Below are 21,462 nucleotides of genomic sequence, written 5' to 3'. Positions count from 1 at the left end.
TTTCACTTTCAAGCAAGTCACCACATTTACGACAACATTGACGAGTCCAAGGATGGTCCCCAAAGCAAGATATATATAATAAACGCTGAATAAGGGGGTTTGCTAGAATTTGGGCTGAAAAACATATGAGTAAATACAGGATTTCATGGCACTCGGAAAAGCCCAGTCCATTGTTTCTTGACCCCCTCGTTCTTCTCATGTAACTGTCAGGATTCGCTGCTTTTCTCTTCTTACATCTTCTAGTGGTATCATATGTCAAACGAGAAAGAAGAAACTCAAAAAATAAAGAAACGAGGCCAGAGAAAAATGAAGAAAGCAAATCAGCGTCGGCTGGTATTAAACGTGTGCAAGGCTTGCGAAATGTGTCTCGTAGATGTGTCACGTCGTCGCGATTGTTCGTATAAAGGACAGACTTCGTCCGCGCTGGCAATGAAGGAAGGCCATGATACAATTCCACCTCAGGCTGAGAGAAGCCTGTCTCGCTGGAGGTTATCTAATGGCGAGGGGCATTAGCCTGAGGGCCATTTGTACCTTCCATGTTGTTCGTCAACTCGGCTACACGAGCCTTGATGCGGGCAACACGAGATTCAATAGCTGGAACATAATGTTAGTCTTGCTATCCGGTATGAAGATTCCCATGTAGACTTACTCTCTTCTCCACTTGTATCGTCGTCGCCATCTCCAGTTCTGTTGCTGTTACTGTACGATGGTCGAAGCTGGTCATCAGGGCGAGTAGCGGCCCTCTCAGCAGCGTTCTTTCGAATCTGTGCCCATCGATCTTGAACTCCTGGACCAGCACTGTGACTTAGCTTCTCCTCAGGCTGCGCTGGGCCTCCAATCTGGGGAGAATGGCGGGGTGATCGAGGAATAGGAGGAGGCGTTGCGTCGTCTTCGTCATCCGAATCAGGAGCAAAGGCTGGCTGGTCTTGAAGAGGGCCTTGGTTGAACTGAGGGACAGCCTTCTGAGCAGGAGCCGAGTCCTTGGCACTGAGGGCTATCTGTGACTGGTCGATAGTGGGCTCGGCAATATCCTGGTTCTTCTGAGGTGTATCGACTCGCTGTACAGGTTCCTCCATTGGTGTCACAAACTCAGCAGCAGGTGTGGGGGTAGGCATATCAGTCTCATCAGCTTGTGCGGGTTGAGGCACAGGAACACGCTGGATAACGGCTGCGGGTTCAGGTGTGTCAGCTGGAGTAGGGGGCTTCTGCGCCTGGGGCTCTGGTGTTGCTTGGGTCTGGCGAAGGAACTCATGAACATTGGCAGCAGCGTCATCAGGCAGTTTGGAGCTTCTGTTCTTGCGGAACAACTTGCGGAAACCGCGGTTCTCCTTTTCTGCCTTTTGAAGTTTCTTCTTCTTCTTGTTCTCAGGGCTTGATGGAGTAGGAGAAACCATATTCTCGCGAGTCAAGTCCTGGGGCACCTCGTCCTTAGGAGGTGGCACAGGGCTAAGAGGGCTGACGGGAAGCACTGGTTCAGGTGTAGGCTCTTGAACCGGCTCTGAAACCGACTCGGGGGTGGGTGCCTGAACAGGCTCAGGTTGTGGCTGAGCCTCGACGGGCTGTTCTGGCTGAGGGAGGGGCTTCCTCATTGTCTCGTTCGAAGTAGGCGAGAAAGTAGGCGACGTGATAGGGGATGCCACGTCCTTAACGGGCACCTGAGGAGGCCGTTCCGGAGCTTGTGTGCCACTGTTAGAAGCAGCGTCACCGTTCATGCTCTCGGATGGAATTGGCGATACCATAGTTCCGCGACCCGCATTGTTGTTGGCCATGTACAAATCCTTAATTGTTCCCTTATCATACTTAGAAACCCACTTCAATGCTGATGAAGCCTCGCCAATGATTGTAGGCTGAAGGGTGAGAACACTATTAGTCTTCTCTGCCATGAGCTCAGCATCAGTTCGACCACGGCGCTGGTACAGGGGCTGCTGAGCCAGCTTCTTTCCTTGCTGTTCCTGCGCACGAAGCTGCGCAGCCTTGGCTTGGATTCTGGCGTGAGTATCGGGACCTATGCTGGCCTTACTGGTGCCTTGGCCAATGTTCTCGACTGACTTATTGGCTGTCGACTTCCGCCGGCCTAGGCCCTTTCCACGTTTTGTCCAGCTAAAAAGTCCCTTCTTCTCTGCAATATATGCACCCTCCTGAGGTTCAGGAGCTGCGCCGGCAACCATTTCCTCCATTACGAGCCAACGGCCACTAGTGATCTTGGTTTCGATAACGGCGCATCGTCCGAAGGCCGACTTGCGCTCTGCAGTCTCCTCAGGGGCAAGACTGGACATCCAAACCCACCAGAACGAATCATCCAGCAAAAAGGTTGCAATACTTGCGAGCTCACCAGGCTCAAGCGAGTGATCATGTTCAAGCCTTGGTCGATGCGATTGAGAACTTTGTTGTCTCTGGGTTTCGAGGGGAGGCAGAACCTTGTCAGGGGGTAGAAGCAAGTTTGACCGAGCAGGCTGGTTTTCATCCACAAATCCCGAAGAAAGAAAGTCGGCCCAAGACGGGGTTGTCGGTCTACCGAGTCCGTTACCAGAAGCAGGGGTTCTTCGCAGAGCGGGTGGCTGGCGCTTGTAGGTCAAAGCACTATCGTCGTCGTCTTCGTCCTCATCCAGGGTAGAAGAGAAGCCAATATCCTCAAATCGTGACCAGGAGGCGTCGCGCAAGCTTGTAGAGTGCTTCGAGCTTGAAGCTTGTGACTGATTGGCACCAGAAATAGCCTTGAGAACACGGCGACATTCGTCTGTCAAAGCCTGCACGGGGTCGTCGTACTCAGAAAACTCTTGTAATGCGCGGTCCGAATCACGATATTGGAAGTGGTTTGCTCTCCGAAGGAGCGCAAAAGGAGTTGGCGATACAGTATCCACAATCATAACAACTTTGTTCGTGGTTGACATCATAAGAGAAGGTCGCTGAGGAGGATACTCGGTTTCTTGAAGTAGTTTCTGGAGGGATCTAGGTAGCATGGTAATACCAGTGACATTTTGCTCGGGTGAGAGAGATCTAAGGAAGGCGAAGAACATATGGCTTGTGGCATCGGCGGCACTAGTTTCTGGGTAAGCAATCGCGAACATCATAAGCCTCAGGGGTACTTACCGAAGCCAAGCATCGTAACCTCCTTCGAAACCCTTCTTGGTATCTTTATGTTCGAATGCCCACCATGCTGCCATTCGTGAAAGCTTTCGTCCGCCTAGACCATTGGACTTGCCGTGCGCTGCAACTGCGGCAAGTAGGTCGAAGAAGTCGAAGATAATGCGCTGACGGGCACCATTCTCAACACTGATGGGAATGAACGTCTTGAAAGAGTCTCGGGCCATGTTCGAGTCTGTAGTATAAGTTAGCATAGTTGGCAAACCTAGATTGAGAAGCGCATACCAATTTCTCCCACTTTGAATAGTTCATACGCATCCCAACCAACGATACCCCCCTGAATGCGACTCCAGCACCATTTGGCGACTCCAGAAACCACCTATCTCAACATTAGTTGCGATCATGCCCCTCTTTCGCACATTTACTGACCATAGGTTCCGTCATGCGGAGTTCTTGTGTCAATTGTTCGCCTCGTAAATTGGCATGGGATTCGAAGAAATGGCGAATAAAGGAACGAACGGCGCTGGGATCGGAGGTGGGACGGTATGGCAATAAGAGGAAAGGGTGGTCGAGGCCTGGTATGACATGGCGATCAGCATGCTGTGCACATAAAGATACAGATTATGTATTTCATATAATAATTGACATACCCCGAGCCTTGAGCTCTTCTGTGCAGCATCGGATCAACTCGTGAACTTCTTCAGGCTCAACATATGTGCGTGCCCAAGCGTCTGTCCATTGTGGTTTTTGTGGTAGTTGCTGTGTAGAATCGTTTGCGCCTTTCTTTTTGGATTTGCCATCCTTGCCCTTGAGGCGAGAAAAAAGGCCTGCCATTATGTGTTATGGCTAGAATGATAATTCGAAATCGAGAATTAAACGAGACCGCAGCGAAATTCCATGCGCTGGATATAGGGAAAGTGACGTCGGGTCGAGTCGAAGTAGATCTCAAATAAAGGGGCGGTGATCTTTCAGGAGATGCTTTAAATAAGGTAACAGCAGCTAGGTATTCGTTATAATTTCCCCAGCTGAAGTTGTAAAAGAGCAAGGTTTTGGTCGTTTGTCGATAAGAGAATTGAAAAGTAACAATGGAGAATCGAGAACTTTTTGGTGAAAAGTATTAGTAGGAATAAAAATGATGACGGTGTCGTTTGCTGAAGATGCTGCTGCACGCAAGACAAGGCGAGACGTGTAAGTCAGGGAAGGTGGGCATCGGGCAGTTTTGATGCGTACCTGCGGCAGATGAGCCAAGTTGGGTGGGCGTACAGATAAAATTAGTAGGGGACGCTTTTTCCCCTCTGCACCTCAGTTATTCAGAGGTCAACACAGAGATTGGCTACTGGGTATCGAAACGAAACAGAGAGAAGAAAGAATGGAAAAAGGAGGGGCTCAAGAAGCCAGGGTTTAGAGAAAATAGATGAAAATGGAAAAGAAGGAAAAGTTGAATCATACAAGAGGAGAAGGTTAAGAGGAGAAAAAGCGACTCTCTAGTCTAGATGAGACGACAAAATGAGAATTGTGAGGGTGACAGTGGGATGGGGGGGACGCGCTCAGGGGGCGACTGGGATGCGCGACCAGGCTCATGGTGGACTGAATAGGATTGGATTGGACGGTACGTACAATGAAAAAAAGAACAAGAGCACTAAGATTGGGAATTGGGCTTCTCGCTGGGATGAGAGGATAGAGAGCATGAACAAGAGGACATGGGGCGGGTAGGGGTTGGGGGGGGGGGGGCAATATGGATGTGATGGGCGTGCATAGATTGAGTTATCATGGAGATGAATAGTTTACAGATCGAACAATATTCAACAATGTTGACTGAATTGTATGAGTTGCTTGGTTGATAGTTGAATCAAATCTACAGCCTCTTATTGTAACAACGGTCATGCTGTGCAACACACAACACATACATAATTGTACACTGTAACAATGAGGCTGAGAATCATGACACACGAGTTGCCCTCGGCCTTGAGTTTCTTGGCCCATTCCAGTCTATCTCAAGGGTCCTTCAGGTAAGAAAAAGAAGTTGCCAACTTTTCTTATTTAGTGACACTTATTCAACAGGCTCTTCTAAGAATAATAAGTTTGCCCTGCTTGAGGATACCTCTACAAACTAATCATAAAATCTTTGCAATCTTCTCATATCATTTGCTAACAGCAACCTTGATTTCTTTCCCGTCCCTCGAACAGAAATTATGAGAGTCACAGAAAGGTACACACCAAACACAACCATTGGATCAGCTAGCACTAGCAGACGGGACTCAGCCGTTGCACAACGCCAAGGCTTTATTAGTCGAGTGGATCTCCACGTTCCTTAAAGTTCTGCTTTTTAATTACATCGAGCAAGCGGGCTGCCCGTGTAATTAATTAATTGGATGGCCTCATGGGCACCAACGACCTTTTTATCGCACCAGTTTGCTCCGGTCACAGTTTCACCGGCCGAGAAATGGCTTGCAGAACTCTTCAACACGGGTCATATCGTCAATAGTCTCTGAATATGCAGGTGACTCGAGTTCCCGGCAGCATATGTATTCAGTGGAGGTTAAGCTTCATCAACGAGATCCAACTTGGGATGATGGACAGGGGTAATTACCGCCAGTGGCCCCTGCAAGCGTGTCATCTTGGCGCCATGGTTGGACGCCAAAAGCTTTTAGCTCATCATGTTTCCTGGGCCCAAAGATATGAGCAGCCAAACGATACGCATTTTCTCATATTGCGCTTTAATGCTATCGAGCACTATGGCGGGTGGCTCGCCGCCAACGTTTCGTAATTCCCGTGCCTCTTTTAGAGCTCCATTTCCATTAGAACTAAAGCGCCGCAACCATAGCCTCTTCTGATGCTCGCTCCCCTGCCAATAACAGCACTGTTATCAAGCAGTCTTCAGCCCAACTCCACGTCATGAGAGGCAATATCTGTCTTTTTTCTTATTTATTCCATATCGAGTCGCCCTCGGCCGATTGAATTACTTCTTTGCGCTCTAGCTCATGGTTGAGCTGATCACTGACCTGGGATATTCCATGTTTTGCCAGGAACCTCTCGCTTACAACGGATTCTGGATCACGAACATAGAAAGCTTTTTGGCTCTGAAGAGTCCAAATATAGCCGCCATTCTGACTTCTTTCCTAGCTTCTGTAGCTGTGGTCCAATGGCTGTATCTGTACCAGTAGCTCGGTCATCCGTGGGGCTCATGGGTGTGTGTTGGCATCGCCAGCGCATCCTCATCCCACCCTCCCCAGGCAAAGCCGTTGCCTGGAACATTTTTGAGTGGTTGTTTGGCAAGAGTTTCCGAGATCGACGTGATGAGTTGGCAGTTACTTACGCAAGATGGCGAAGAATAACTTACATATTTGACATGCAGATGAATTGCGATGCACAGTATATCTTTAAGGTGAGGCTCTACTGTCAGATTGACGTCTCCCAAACTGGAATGTAGATTTTCCAGTCTGTCTCAGCTTTATCGAAACCCTTGCTCATTGTGATCCTTTGAGTTAGATGATCCAATGGCATAAGTTAGTGCAGAGGCTATTCCCGTTGCCCGTCATGGATCCATGATCTGCCTCATGAGCTCAGGAACCCTGGTCGCCGAAGCTCATCTGAGCCTAACATGCGCTTCCTCTTCCGTGAATGTACGCCCAGAGGCCATCGATATCCAAGAGAACCGGCCACTGCCTGGACTGGTTCAGCTCCTTGTGCAGCATGGTGGCCTGAAGTGGTCTACATTATTTCACATCAACTCATCCTAACCAGTTTGTGAAGCCACAACATACCAGTACATCATTCCATCTGACCTCGCCATTTATAATCCCCTTCACCTCCGTATTCTTTACCAATCATAGAGATGATAAGATCGCCTCATTCTTCTTGAAACGAAAATGGATCCTCAGCTTCGGCCTCGCCTTCGAGAAGGATACCCAGATGAGACCAGTTCGGGGGGCTGAACAGCGGGGATACCTTGACAATTTCTTAAACACGGACCTTTCTCTTGACCGTGAACATGATACGATAAAAGTGTTGAGCATCAGATATCAAGGATCTACCTCAAACCGGAACGTTCTGTCCCTTCCGGCCGCGCCTTGATTTCCGAAACAATCTATCACTTTATGCTAAGCGTCAAGCTGTGAGGAGTTGCACCAGGTGAGGATCACGCATTGAGCGTCATAGTGTTCCGTATTCATCCATCCTATAAACCTTTTCCAATATCCATGTACATAGATTCCCGAGGCTGATCCTACATTGATCCCTGACCCGGAACCGAAAATTTAATAGCTGAAAAGCTGTCCCTACGCTTGCATGCCCAGTACCTTTCCCTTAGTGTTGAACGCCGTCATGACACATACACTCCGAGCCCGAACAATTTCAACATTACTTTTCTTTTTCTTTCTCCTCTTCCTCGGCCAGCCTGAGGGCCTCTTCAAGAGCTTCCTCATCTTCGTCGAAGGCATCGTTCTCCTTATCCTCTTCAACCTTCTTCACCACTTCAGGCTTGGTCTTCTCAATGACCTCAGCCTTTTTCTCAGCAGATTTAGCCTCTTTGGTATCGGCTTCCGTCGCTGGAGCTTTTGTGGAAGTGCCAGGTCCGAGTGCCCAGTCAATCTCTCCTTCAGGTCCATATCGTGTAATTAACCAGTCATTGGCTTTTTTGAAGTGACCGCAGTCAAAGAAACCCCTGGAAGCACTGAGAGGGCTAGGATGGACACTCTGAAGTACAAGATGCTTGACGCGATCGATCTTCTGCACTCGCTTGCCGGCTGGTGTTCCCCAGGCCATGAAGACCACACCCCTTGTTCTCTTTTGAGCCACCAGATCAATGACTCGCTGTGTGAGCTTCTCCCATCCTCGATTGGAGTGCGAGTTGGCCTCATGGGCTCGAACTGTCAGGCAAGTGTTCAACATCAGAACACCACGGTCTGCCCAAGGGGTGAGAAGACCTCCTCGGTTTGGCGGTGGCTCGAATGTGGGATAATCCTTCTTCAGAGCAATATACATGTTCTTGAGAGATGGTGGCGCAGGAGTCGGAGGTCGAACGGAGAATGCCAATCCGTGGGCCTGGTTGTCGTTGTGGTAGGGGTCTTGACCAACAATGACAACCTTGACATTGCTGAAGGGAGTATGACGGGACCTATAAGCCACAGGTTAGGTGCTGTCGCAGCTGGTAGAAAGATAGTTCGTCCTTACCATGAGTAGATGTCGTTCCTAGGTGGGAATACCTTGCGACCAGAGCTGATTTCCCGATCCAAGAATCGCTTCAGGTCCAGAAACTCCTTTGTAACAAGATCATCCTTCAGATGTGCCAACCAGCTTTCGTCAAGAGTATCGATTTCGAGCTGCAAGAGCTCTTTCTGCTCTGGTTTCAAAGAAGCCACCCACTTGGCCTTATCGAACTTGACGGCTGGTGCGGGAGCAGAAGCACCAGCACCAGCAGGCTTAGGAGCGGCTCCGAAGAATGAAGCAATGTTGCCATTCGCTTTGGGCTTCTTCGAGTCATTCCCGGCTGAGGCACCGGCTTTGCGTTTGAGAGTCGACATGGCGATAGCTTGTATGTGGAGACTGATGGTGGGAGGTGGATGCACGATGAGCCTTCGATACGAGGGAGGGACTCTTGTGACGAGAGCTCGAACGAAACGAATTCTGGGCAATTGGTACAAAACCGAGCCAAATTATACAGTTACAGTATTCGTCAAAGTAAAAGACAAAAACTATGAGTATTGCAAGTAATTGCTGAGATGTGTGGTGGTACAATGCGTAGAGAGGAGAAGAGTATGGTGGTAAGAATTTCGGGCTAAAGTGGTGATGCAAGGCCCAGGAGTTAGTTAAATGCAAGCGCGTTAAGTAAACCGCGTTAGCTCCCAGCCATTAACGCGGTCCCCGTGACGTTCGCGTTGAGGAGGCTTGGAGAGACACTAACTGCAGGGACCTGAAACTCTGAGTGGTTGGGGCCTAGGATAGCTTCAGCACTAGCAAGCCACGCCGTCAGTTCGCCAAGCATCAAGTTGAATGACTCCAAATTGGGTAGTCGCCGAAGCGATATTTGAGTATAATTGCTTCTGTTTGTTGAAAGTGGCTATCAAATAGAGTTTCGGCAGATCACAGCTCTTCGAACTGATGGTTGCTCAAGTGTGGATGGTCCTTAGGTATGTGGGATGCCTAGTGAATTTGGGTTGCTCTGAGCTCCTCCATATGGAGAGATAATATATGTTGAATAAACTTATCACCTGTCGTAATACCTTTCGAATAGATTTAGCCACATCATTAGAAATCATTCTTCTGTTAGTCTATGATTCAGCCTAAGTCGAAACTGTTTGCTGTGCTTCTGCTGAGTGGACATGATCTTCAAATGCGATTGTGAAATCTCTCAAATAGTTGGTGCACGATATGGCCCTCAGGGAGCGAGAGAACTTTCTTACCTTTAGACAAGGTGCCAAAAATCACTAGTCTAATATCTGCTAAATCTATGCTAAATTTACCTAAGTCTTTTTATCATTTAGGATAAAGATCCTAAGTTTTCTTACCTCCCCTAGATACTTAGATAGAGAGCCAGATCTAATTTCATACTGTTCTTATTGGTGACCGCACGCATTGAGATTAAGGTAGGCTCCAATTGATTTTCAATTCTCATAATGCAAAGACAAAAGTAGAGAGGAGTTCATCTGTCACCTGATATTGAATGAATGTAATAGGGTCGTAGAGTGGTGTCGGTTCCTGGCCTAATGTTGCTTAATCATCAGCCATACAGTGCCGCGCTTTTCCCTTCTGGGCCGCCGCATTACCTCATGCAAGCTCCGACCTCAACTGGACAGCTTGTAACTCCAACACCGTTGGCCTCATCAAATTATTACTCTGCATTATAGCCATGCTTTATAGCAGAATTGACCTTTCCGGCACATAGCAGCTGCCAACGATGCGTCAATCAATAGTCTGGGTCCTCTGTTAGTCAATCACTTTGTATCTTGTTGTAACACGCGACAGCTGTCAATTTGGCTTACTGACTTCTCTATTAGTGCTTTGGCAGGCAACAACAGGACTCGGCACAAATGTCAAACATTATGACGAAACATATAAGGATAAAACCCTTGAAGGAGCTGGACAGAATCACTATATCGCTTCTCCCAAGACCGACGTCGTTGTCGATCAAAGTCAACCTGCTGGCCCGCAACCTGGTACGACTATTCCCACCACCAACAAGGCGCAAAGACACTGACTGCTTCTAGGCGCGGAACTGGTCGACGCAGCAAGAATAGAACTTACCAAAGCTCCTCAACCTTTACATCGCCGAAAGCGAAGACCCTCGGGACTCGTCGGAACCGCTCTGCGTTACATACTTAAAGCCATTCCATCTGGTCCTGCAACCGCCCCATCGCAATCCCATGAGACCACTGTCAACGGTGCTGTCGCAAAAGCGGTTGAATTTCTCGAACAGGCTGCACAGCAAAACAACTCCGATGCCCTCTACCTTCTTGCCGAGATAAACTACTTCGGTAATTATAGTTATCCAAGGAACTTGGAGGTGGCCTTCAACAACTACCATCAACTTGCAACTGTCTATGGAAATTCAACAGCCCAGTATATGCTTGGAGTCTACTATTCGACCGGGATCGGTAATGTGGTAGAGCGTGACCAAGCCAAGGCGCTTCTCTATTATACCTTTGCTGCTATTCGTGGCAATGCTCGTGCGGAGATGGCAACGGCCTTCAGACATCATGCCGGCATTGGCACGACGAAGAATTGCGAGGCGGCAGTAAAATATTACAAGCGTGTCGCAGACAAAGCTATTGCTTGGTATCGAGCGGGCCCTCCTGGTGGTCGATCTTGGATCCACCAGTCATGGCGAATTTCTGATGACGATGGAGGTATCTATGGAGAAGGAGCGAGTGCTTCAAGCTCAGGCATGAACGCATTCAAGGCTAGCCCTGGCTCTGATGCGAATGCCGCCATAGACGACGTGATTGAATATTTGGATCTTATGTCTCAAAAAGGCGATTCAAAGGCTTCATATAACCTCGGACGCATATACTATGACGGCCAACGAGGCCTGGAACGAGACGTTGACCTAGCACGCAAATACTTTGTTCTGGTGGCATTGCGTTACTGGAAGAAGGATGGGCGTCTGAGCGAGAACCCGAAGCCCGGCATCGAGAAGATTGCTAGTAAGGCTGCTGGGTATTTGGGTCGGATGTATCTGAGAGGCGACGGTGTTCCTCAGAACTTTGAACGGGCAAAGGTGTGGTTCGAGCGTGGCATTACACAACACGATGCCCAGTCACAACATGGTCTTGGTCTAATGATGCTTCATGGCTACGGTCAGAAAGAGAATGTGAAGAGGGCTATGGAACTCTTCAAGTCTTCTGCCGATCAGGATTACGCCCCAGCTTTGGTGCAGATGGGTCAGCTTTACCTGGACCAGGGTGGCCAGGAAGACGTCAGGATTGCCAACAACTATTTTGAACTCGCCGGTAGGCACGGCAATATCGAAGCCCATTACTACATTGCAGAGATGATCCATCATGGCGTTGGACGAGAGAAGCATTGTCCTGCATCCTTGACGTATTACAAGAGCGTTGCCGAGAAGGCAGAGCCCCTAGTATCATCATGGGGCGACGCCAACGACGCTTACGAGGCTGGCGATTACGAGCTTGCATTCCTTGAATATCTTCTGGCTGCTGAGCAGGGCTACGAGAAGGCCCAGACTAATGTTGCCTACATGATAGATTCTGTTCAAAATGGGGTTTCCCTATTGTCGTTACTTGGCCAGCCCCGAGAGAACAGCAGTCTTCTCAAGAATCCATCTCTTGCTCTTGTTTACTGGACGCGATCTTCTAGACAGTCTAATGTTGACGCATTGGTCAAGATGGGTGATTATTATTATCATGGCATTGGTACTGAAGAAGATATCACGAAAGCAGTTCAGTGCTACACCGGAGCCTCCGACTACTCCCAGAGCGCACAGGCACTGTTCAACCTCGGTTGGATGCACGAAAACGGCATTGGTCTTGTACAAGATTTCCATCTCGCAAAGAGATATTACGATCATGCCCTGGAGGTAAATGATGAGGCATACCTACCAGTGACCTTGAGTCTCCTGAAGCTTCGCCTTCGAAGCGCTTGGAACACACTGACACATGGACCGATTCACTCTATCCAGGATGAGCCCAGTAAGTTTCTCTTATCAAATGCAAATCCTAGGTGTATACTTACAAAGCTTCCAGAACCTAAGAAAGATCGCTCATTCTCCGAGTGGATCGCCAACTTCCTTCGAGAAGATAACCAATACTACGAGGATGATCATTACACCGGAGGTGACTTATACGATGGTGCTCTCGGCGATGGACAGAGAACAGATGACGACGATGGTGTTCTAGAAAGCATCCTCATCATTGGAGTCACCTTTTCACTCGTCTTCTTATTATGGTGGCGACAGCGGCTGCAACAGGCACATCAACAAGCAGAAGACGCTCGAAGAAGAGAGCAAGGCCTTCCTCCGAACCCTCCTCTCGATGGACCAGGTCCTGGCTTTGCTGGCTGGGGGGCCGCTGGAGGCGTCGTTTTGTAAAATCTCAGAAGAAGAGTGGGTTGTTTATCTCGTTAATAACATTAGAGCGATGGCGTCTTTGGATTGATTATCAGAACAAATGATAAACTTATCGTTGCAACCTTGCATGTATAAGTGTAACGATTGTTAACATCGAAGTGAGATTTTTGAGTTTTGCACGACTCGGGGAGTTGAGCGTGCATGATAGAATGAGGCTGGAATGACCGTGTTTGCTTCTCAGTGGCTTTCTAGCAATGAAAGAAAAGACGAGATGTTTCAAGTACCTACGAGGAGGCTGAGCTGATGGCTGCCTGTCATACACTAATACAGTACGGACGTAGATTGATCCGTCTCACAGTCTATTGAGCACGATATGTACAGTAATACTCATTGCCGGGTCTCATTTATATGCAGGGCTTGTGCTTCATATTATGGCAGAGTCTTATTCTCCTCATGAAGGATTCTTTAAAGCAACCCTCACCTTCAGTAAGCTGAGGGGCTAACTAGATAATTAGTCGCTACCTTATTCAAAGATGGTCATCCTAACGGAGTAGCGATAGACTTGTAAGAGACAAAGAGGGTGGTGCATTTCTTCGGCTCTGTGGCTTGTCTTAGGCTCGTAGCCGCTGGGACGTGACAACAACCCTGCCACTGTCAGCCTGTGAAACTTGAGGAGTCGAGAGTAACGTAACTCTGCCGCAGAGATCGTCGCGTCTACGCACGATAAAGGCACTGGCTGTGGCTATCGCCCCCTCCTGTCCCCTTTCTTGTCTTGCCTTTGTGCACTGGAGCGCCCGCTTAAAACGAAACCGAAGGGGGGAAAGTCGTATTTGTACGACGGGCTTTATGTGAAAAACAACCTTCTCCCTTTGGAATTCTCAGCATATCCTCCTAATAAACGCTTTCTAGTTTTCTTCTCGACCCTTCATCTTCTTACTCACTGGGGGCCGTTCTTTTTTATTTATTTCACAAGTGCTGACTTTCACATCCATTCATTTATCCCTGCGATTGGGGGTTGTTTACGCATCCTTCGGGCACCTGGCACCTTGGCAACTGTGAACTTTAGTGGAGGAGAGCACTTCCAATCAATCACCTGTACGGACCTCGGTGTACCGTTCAACGTACCTCGTACTCGGTTGATTCCATCCATCTCAAAATCAACAAACACGCCCGACAACCTATTCTAAAGAACGATTTCTTATCGCCAATATGGCGAGTTTTGTGAGGTATGCGCTTGAGCGCAGGGACGATGAGAGTTCCGAGTACTTCACTGATGACGACGATGTGTATTGGTGGTATAGTAGAGTAAGCACCCATCATTAACTTTCGCACGTTCACGTTGCGTATGCTAACTCGACAACAGGAGGGATATATCGTCAAATGGACTATTCTCGCTGTCATTGTACTTCTTTTTACACTCTGGATTGTCGGAGGATACTGGCATGCAAAGAAGAGAATCCAAAAGGGTTTACGACCGCTAGCATATCATAGAGTAAGTCGCACCTGTGATGCACATTCAAACACCAATTCTAACCACCCATAGTGTTTTGTTAGTAGGCGCATGATGGCTCAGGTCGATCCTCGATACGCATATCCTCCTAACGGATACTACTACGCTCCTCCTGGCAACTACGCCCAGCCTGGCGGATATCCCATGCATAGCATGCCTCCTCCACCAGTCTACGATCCGTCACGACCTCCCATGTACGAAGAGCCACCGAATGCCTCAAAGATCGACCCGGCGCAAGGACAGCAGAGACAGGCCGATGGACCGGCAGACTATTATGCTCCTCCAACAGGACCTCCGCCTCCACGATAAATGACGTTAGGCGCTGGAAAGGTTCGGTTGAGAGGCATACATGCATGAATGGTTAATTCTTAAAGCATGTCACTGTTCAGAAGTCGCTGAGCGACCACGTGGGAAAGTATGAAATTGAAAGTCAATCAATCAATGTAGCTAGCATAGAAATACAAGCAAACGCCGGCGTTCAAGCGTCAGGTTCTCTTTTCCAATTCAATAGTAACCAAACTCCAGTCGCCTTGGGTATATAAGTGTATGTATGGGGCGTCAAATATGCTTCCCTTCCTCTAGTCCAAGTCCATGGCGTCTGGATCGTCGTCTGTACTCGTGGCAATACTAGTATTCAATGTGGTGTCTTGTATCGTTGGAGCCTCCGTCTTGCCCTCTCTCTCTAACCGCTGTAGCTCTCTTGTGCGATTTCTCGACTCGATGATGGCCTTGCGCACGCTATCTTTGTCCTCTGGCACTGTTAACGACTTGGGATCGCTATACAGCACTACCTGCATGCCGGCTAGTTCTCCCTCGCTGTTGGCTAGTACTGATGGAGGGATGCGATTCGCGCGCAGATGCTTTTCGATATCTGGTAGGAAGACAAGCTTGCCCGGGTCATCGCTTTCGCTATCGGAGGAGAGTTCATCATCCATATTGTAGATATATACTTTATGTTTGGAATCGTCTAATTGCATGGTCTCATCGGGAACTGGATTCGAAGCAACACTGGAAGAGGTAGGAGCGGGAGCAGCAGCAGAAATTGAGGTTGTTGGCTGTTCGACCGGGACGTATAACTTGTTCCCGCTCTGCTCTATAAGTACGATAGATGTTAGTTCAGGGACCTTGCAAGGATAAGAACAGTATGGATACTGAGGAAACAAGAATAAAACATACCCAGATTAAGGAGACTCAAGCGTTTAGAAAGACGTTCATTATCTTGAGTCTCTGCCTTTCTCTTTCGCCGCAATCTTCTTGTCATATCGACACCCTCGGCTACAGCTACTGTAGCTGGAGCGGAAGATGACGGGGATTGTAACATGATCGCAATGGGTACTCAAACAGTGGTCAATTCGTAGTCCAAGGCCTAAAAAGGCGAATTTTTAAACCTTTCAACACCTGAACTATCCGACTGAACGTCGAATCAACGGCTCGGAGAAGGACACTGGCAACCACACGTGGCGATGAAATTTTGAAGACTTGACTTGTCTTTTGCGTAAAGGCGACGGGCTTCTTTTTTTGGTTAGGGATTGGTTTGTCTTCTGTCTCTCGAGGCTAGAGTTGGTTGCCCTTGATGTGGGCGTGCATCAATTGGACGAGTATCACTAGGGGCGGAAACGGAAATGCTGCAGTGAGCTTCAGCGGTTGCGGGCGTTGGAGTCGGCGCTGTAGGCCCCGGAGCTTGAGGACGATTATCGGCGCGGGAGAGCGTGGGCCTTATGTATCCGTCTCGGTCTTGACTCATTCTTGTAGAACTTTCTACCCTCCTCCGCCTACGCCTGCGCCGCCACAGCAACTCCATCTCCAACTCAGACCCCAGCAACATCAACTTCTCCTCCACAATCTTCAATCAGAAACCCCCACTATCACCACGACGATTCCTCCACGGCCGGCAATCATTACAGCGCCTGCGCGGAATATCTTCAGGATTGCGACTAACAAGAGATTGCCCTTTTTTATTCTACGTCGGTCTTATTCCAGCGCGACCATGGCCGAGTCGGAGCTCAAGTGGCCCGCTGCGCGCGTGCGCAAGACCTTTCTCGAGTACTTCGAGCAGAGGGGTCACACAATTGGTATGCGATTGCGATAGCGCGGGCACCACGTCCCACTGCATTGAAAGATGTTGAAATTATGCTCAATTTCTCAAGACGAATCTCTTCACCACCACTGTCTACTTTGTCTTCCTTCTCTCTGACTCACAAATCGCTAACAAGACTTCCTCTGCTTCAGTCCCCTCTTCATCGGTCGTCCCTCACAATGACCCCACCCTGCTCTTCACCAATGCAGGCATGAACCAGTTCAAGCCTATCTTCCTCGGCACTATTGGCAAGACCGATCCTATGGCCGGTCTCAAGGCCGCTGTCGACAGTCAAAAATGTATTCGTGCTGGTGGCAAGCACAACGATCTCGACGATGTCGGCAAGGATAGCTATCACCACACATTCTTCGAGATGTTAGGCAACTGGTCTTTCGGCGACTACTTCAAGAAGGAGGCTATTTCATATTCCTGGGAGCTTTTGACAAAGGTCTATGGTCTGGACCCCGATCGTCTTTACGTCACATACTTTGAGGGTGACGAGAAGTTGAAGCTGGAGCCCGATCTGGAGGCCAAGGAGCTGTGGCTCTCGGTTGGTGTTCCCGAGGATCATATCCTTCCTGGAAACATGAAGGATAACTTCTGGGAGATGGGTGACCAAGGCCCTTGTGGTCCTTGCAGTGAGATTCACTATGACAAGGTCGGTGGAGGCCGCAATGCTGCCAGCCTCGTCAACATGGATGATCCTATGGTTGTCGAGGTTTGGAACAACGTTTTCATGCAGTATGATCGACAAAAGGATGGCAGCCTCAAGTCTCTTCCTGCCAAGCACATCGACACAGGTATGGGCTACGAGCGACTGGTTTCTGCCCTCCAGGACACAGTTTCCAACTACGCCACCGATTGCTTCACCCCTCTCTTCCAGAAGATCCAGGAGGTCACTGGCGCCCGACCCTATGCCGACAAGTATGGCAAGGATGATGTCGATGGCATTGATACCGCCTACCGTGTAGTGGCTGATCATATCCGAACCCTTTCTTTCTCCATCGCTGACGGCGCTGTTCCCAACAACGACGGCCGAGGCTATGTTGTCCGACGTGTACTAAGACGAGGTGTGCGATATGCTCGAAAGTATTTCAATGCCGATATCGGCGCCTTCTTCTCCAAGATCTTGCCTGCTCTTGTTGATCAGATGGGCGAACAATTCCCTGAGCTTGTCAAGAAGCAGCAAGACATTAAGGAGATTCTCGATGAGGAGGAGGTTGCTTTTGCCCGTACTCTGGATCGTGGTGAGGCTCAGTTCGAGAAGTATGCTGCCGAGGCCACCAAGGGCGGCTCCAAAAAGCTCGAGGGTGATGTTGTTTGGCGACTTTATGACACTTTTGGTTTCCCCGTGGATCTTACTCGATTGATGGCTGAAGAGCGAAGCCTTGAGATTGACGATGCCGAGGTTGAGGCTGCTCGAATCAAGGCTCGTGAGGCCAGTAAGGCAGTCAAGGAGTCTGTTCAGACCTTCTCCAAGCTTAATGTCCACCAAATCTCTGAGCTTGAGAAGGATCTCAAGGTTGAGCGAACTAACGATGACGCCAAGTTTGCTCAGGGTGACACCAAGGGTAAGGTCCAACTTATCTACGATGGCCAATCCTTCCTCAAATCGACCAAGGACGTCCCCGAGAAGACTGCGCTAGGTCTTTTGATCGACAAGACCAACTTCTACGCCGAATCAGGTGGCCAGGTCGCTGATACTGGACGCATTGTCATTGACGATGTCGCCGAGTTCAAGGTTCTTGATGTTCAGAACTATGGTGGCTATATCCTACACAACGGTTATATCGAGTATGGTACCCTATCCTCCGGTGACGAGGTTATCTGCGAGTACGATGAACTGCGCCGATCCCCTATCCGCAACAACCACAGCGGTACTCACATTCTGAACCACTCCCTGCGAGAGGTTCTTGGTGATGATGTCAACCAAAAGGGTTCCTTGGTGGACAACGAGAAGCTTCGTTTCGACTTTTCCCACAAGACTGGCGTCAAGATTGAGGAGCTCAAGAAGATCGAGGACATGTCGAACTCATACATTCGCCGCAAGGACAAGATCTTTTCCAAGGAGGTTGACCTGGAGCTTGCTCGCCAGATTGAGGGATGTCGCGCCGTATTTGGTGAGACCTATCCCGACCCTGTGCGTGTTGTCTCCATCGGTAAGGATATCGATGAGATGCTCGCCGACCCCAAGAAGAAGGAGTGGCGTCAGTACAGTGTTGAGTTCTGTGGTGGTACCCACGTTGAGCAGACCGGTTTGATTAAGGACCTTATCCTTATTGAGGAGAGTGGTATCGCAAAGGGTATCCGCCGTATTATTGCCTACACGGGTGAAGCTGCTCACCAGGTTCAACGTGAGGCTGATGAGTTCTCCAAGAAGATTGATGCTCTCGATAAGTTGCCTTTCGGTCCTGAGAAGGAGGCTCAAGTCAAGGCTGTGTCTGTGGAGCTCAGTCAACTGACGATCTCGACCTTGACAAAGGACGAGTTCAACAAGCGCTTCCAAAAGATTTCTGCTGCTGTGACTGCTGAGCAGAAGAAGCGCCAGAAGGCCGAGTCGAAGACTGCGCTTGACATTGTCCAGAAGTACTTCGAGGCTAACAAGGATGCCAAGTGGTTCGTTGGCCGCCTGCCCGTTGGTGCCACCGGCAGCAAAGCCTTGCCCGATGTGGTCAAGCACTATCAGGGCAAGGATAAGGAGAAGACTGTTTACCTGTTTGCTGGTAGCAAGGAGGAGGGTGCCGTTGCACATGGTGTCTATGTTGGAACTGTGAGTCTACCCCTATAATTGTTGTTGAATACACTAACTAACTATCCTAGCACCTTGCTTCTCAGGGCGTCACTGCTGAGCAATGGGCTGCCTCCGTGTCTGAGATCATTGGCGGCCGATCAGGCGGCAAGGAGCCTGTACGACAGGGCCAGGGCACTAAGCCTGAGAACATCGACGAAGGTGTTGAGACTGCGACAAAGTGGCTCAATGAAAAGCTGAAACTGTAAAATTCAGAAAGAAGAAGAAAAAAAACCGTGTTTCTACTCTGCTCAATGGGAATTCATGATATTCATTCACTGGGGAGTAATGTCGGGGATCTGGTCAGATAAAAGAAAGGATATAGAGCGTTTAAGTAGGCATGGCTATTTTCCATTGCCATAAAGAGTACGATGAATAAAGAACACCATTGATGACATATTGGTTTCGATAGGAGGGTATATGCTGTATCTTTTCCCAACCCGGGTGTATATCTACATGTGCCCTTTTGCTTTGGCTTTTGTTACACGGCTAATTTTATACAGTTACAAGAACGCTGGCGTTGCGATAGTTTGATATCAAGGGATTCTCCCCGCTTCGGGTTTCGGTATCCTCAACATATGCCCACTTGCGCATGAAATCACCATGCGACATAACACGAGTCAGCTTACCCGTGATGGCACGGTAGATGGCCTCTGTGACGCGGAAATCTGTTGGGAACAGAATGTCGAAGTATCCTTGATGAACCTGGGTGATATTTAGTTTACCAAGGAAGTTTCAAGAACCGTGGACTTTGTAGCTTACCAAGGGTGTTGTGACGGGCACCATCTTTCTGTGGTACCGTGTCTGAACAACAGGCGCATTCATACCCTTGACAGCTTGAGGTAGCCAGTCAAAGTCAGAAGTCACAAGACGATGACCTGGGAAGTACTTCTCAAGAACATCGAAGAACTGCATCAGCCGTGTGGGGATAAATTCTGGATCCGAAAGATTGGCAGCAAAAGGCATCTTGGTGGATAGATATCGTAGAACGGCATTGCTGGGGTACGGTTTAGGATAGTTTCCCCCTGTAGCAGCGTGTCGAACGCGGAAGTATCGCGCAGCTAAAGGATCCAACTCATGAACGTAGAACTCGTAAAAGTCTCCATCACCGTCGATCAGCACGTGGCCTTGCAGGGGCTGCTCGGTAGCAACGTCGTAGCGAATACCGTCGTGGGAGAAATTATCGAAGACCTCCATGGCGAGGAAGAAACAAGGCGACGGCACGTATTGGTCCCAGTCGAAGATGGAGCGGTTGATAATCTCGACTTTATCCGCATGACCTCGAGACGCAGCCGTGGAGAGGAGATGTCTGTTTTGCAGCGCAGCGAGTGTGGAGGAAATCTCGATGATGTTGAACTTTGTGCGGGCGTACACTTGAGGATCGACCTCACGGATATAGTCCAGGATGTTGAGCATGAGTGTTCCACGGCCAGCGCCCATTTCGTAGATTAGAAGATCGTGGTAGGGATATGTGGTGAGACGGTAATTCGTGACGAGGTAGCGGGCAATGGCTTCGCCGTAGTATGGGCGAAATAGCTCTGTAGGCGTATGCCATAGCTGGCGTGTTGGGTTCTCTCCTTCTCGGTCGTCGAGGATATCTTCGAATTCGGTGTAGCGACGACCTAGCTCGGCCTGGAACTCAATCTCATCGCGCATTGAGTTGAAGTCGAATGGCTCGCCGGGGCTGAAGATGACGGCTTGTTTGGAGAAGTAGCCATATGATGGATTGTAGAGACTGTCTATAGCTATGTTATTCTATTATTCGGAGAGGGGAACTCGAGTGACATGCCGTCAATAAAGTCTCTCAGCAGCATCTTGACCTTTCGCGGTCGTTCGGTACGTTGCTTGAGCTCGTCAATCGATATGTAGGGATACTCTGCAAAGTCGGCAGATCGGTCTTGAGGGAGAATATTCGTGCGCTGCTGCCATCGACTCTCGTTTTTCTTCATTCCGCGATCACTCGAGGGTCGTCCCGCAACGTAGAAGCGGCTCTGATGACTGATGATAGTGGTTCGAAGGCCATTGCGTAGACGGGCGAGGTTTCTGGCGCCTTTACAGCCTGGAGGTCGGTGGTGGAAGAGTTGGCGGAAGAGCTGGGCCACGATTGGGGAGTCCATGTTGGAGAATCTCTTGTTATATCGTCGACATGTCGGTTCTTGAGGATTTGGTGTTTTGAGGTTTGAGATGGTTTACATCGGATGCGGTGGGTCTCAACTTGCCGGGTGTACCTCGGGTTGAGAGTGAGAGGAGAGATACCAATTTATACTCGGATGATCATGTGCGAGTTTTCCTTTTTTGGATTATGAATAGCTTCATCGTTTGAACTTGATACAATTGCCATGTAAAATTAACTTGAGTCCTTGATATTGAAATGTCGGTTCTCTAGAGCTCTGATGAGCTTGGACAAGCTTAAGACAAGGCTAGAGACCAAGGTGTCTCGCTATATCTTCTGGCGTGTAAATTAAGAAAACATCATTTTT

The 21,462-nt window shown here is 49.0% G+C and overlaps 7 protein-coding genes across 7 annotated transcripts; 3 read left to right on the top strand and 4 right to left on the bottom strand.

Annotated features, from left to right (window-relative positions):
* Window positions 1-493: 493 nt before the first annotated feature.
* Window positions 494-3,918, bottom strand: BKA55DRAFT_495450 (uncharacterized protein; the record flags this gene model as incomplete). The annotated part of the gene is made up of 6 exons (XM_046186285.1): window positions 494-594; window positions 650-3,039; window positions 3,091-3,319; window positions 3,370-3,463; window positions 3,514-3,659; window positions 3,735-3,918. The coding sequence occupies 6 exons, from the start codon at window positions 3,916-3,918 to the stop codon at window positions 494-496; spliced, it is 3,144 nt and encodes a 1,047-aa protein (XP_046056371.1).
* A 3,259-nt stretch (window positions 3,919-7,177) lies between these two features.
* Window positions 7,178-8,860, bottom strand: BKA55DRAFT_549069 (uracil-DNA glycosylase-like protein). Its single transcript, XM_046191170.1, has 2 exons — window positions 8,257-8,860; window positions 7,178-8,200 (listed from the first exon to the last, which is right to left on the bottom strand). Exons 1-2 carry the CDS (start codon window positions 8,604-8,606, stop codon window positions 7,444-7,446), a joined length of 1,107 nt encoding a protein of 368 aa, XP_046056370.1. The 5' UTR covers window positions 8,607-8,860; the 3' UTR covers window positions 7,178-7,443.
* Window positions 8,861-9,979: 1,119 nt separating this feature from the next.
* Window positions 9,980-12,628, top strand: BKA55DRAFT_497300 (uncharacterized protein; the record flags this gene model as incomplete). The annotated part of the gene is made up of 4 exons (XM_046186455.1): window positions 9,980-10,007; window positions 10,080-10,238; window positions 10,290-12,230; window positions 12,285-12,628. The coding sequence occupies 4 exons, from the start codon at window positions 9,980-9,982 to the stop codon at window positions 12,626-12,628; spliced, it is 2,472 nt and encodes an 823-aa protein (XP_046056369.1).
* A 1,188-nt stretch (window positions 12,629-13,816) lies between these two features.
* BKA55DRAFT_532251 (uncharacterized protein) lies at window positions 13,817-14,426 on the top strand (the record flags this gene model as incomplete). Its single annotated transcript, XM_046189317.1, has 3 exons — window positions 13,817-13,912; window positions 13,971-14,099; window positions 14,151-14,426. The coding sequence occupies 3 exons, from the start codon at window positions 13,817-13,819 to the stop codon at window positions 14,424-14,426; spliced, it is 501 nt and encodes a 166-aa protein (XP_046056368.1).
* Window positions 14,427-14,596: 170 nt separating this feature from the next.
* Window positions 14,597-15,316, bottom strand: BKA55DRAFT_549061 (uncharacterized protein). Its single transcript, XM_046191169.1, has one exon. The coding sequence runs from the start codon at window positions 15,092-15,094 to the stop codon at window positions 14,696-14,698; it is 399 nt and encodes a 132-aa protein (XP_046056367.1). The 5' UTR covers window positions 15,095-15,316; the 3' UTR covers window positions 14,597-14,695.
* Window positions 15,317-16,104: 788 nt separating this feature from the next.
* BKA55DRAFT_497155 (tRNA synthetases class II (A)-domain-containing protein) lies at window positions 16,105-19,191 on the top strand (the record flags this gene model as incomplete). The annotated part of the gene is made up of 3 exons (XM_046186441.1): window positions 16,105-16,189; window positions 16,347-18,964; window positions 19,015-19,191. 3 exons carry the CDS (start codon window positions 16,105-16,107, stop codon window positions 19,189-19,191), a joined length of 2,880 nt encoding a protein of 959 aa, XP_046056366.1.
* A 188-nt stretch (window positions 19,192-19,379) lies between these two features.
* BKA55DRAFT_549058 (S-adenosyl-L-methionine-dependent methyltransferase) lies at window positions 19,380-21,207 on the bottom strand. The gene is made up of 3 exons (XM_046191168.1): window positions 20,772-21,207; window positions 19,745-20,721; window positions 19,380-19,687 (listed from the first exon to the last, which is right to left on the bottom strand). The coding sequence occupies exons 1-3, from the start codon at window positions 21,097-21,099 to the stop codon at window positions 19,478-19,480; spliced, it is 1,515 nt and encodes a 504-aa protein (XP_046056365.1). The 5' UTR covers window positions 21,100-21,207; the 3' UTR covers window positions 19,380-19,477.
* Window positions 21,208-21,462: the final 255 nt, after the last annotated feature.

This window comes from Fusarium redolens, assembly GCF_020744475.1.
Source record: "Fusarium redolens strain MPI-CAGE-AT-0023 chromosome Unknown BKA55scaffold_1, whole genome shotgun sequence".
Classification (NCBI taxonomy): domain Eukaryota; kingdom Fungi; phylum Ascomycota; class Sordariomycetes; order Hypocreales; family Nectriaceae; genus Fusarium; species Fusarium redolens.
This window is presented reverse-complemented; position numbering and strand designations above follow the sequence as displayed.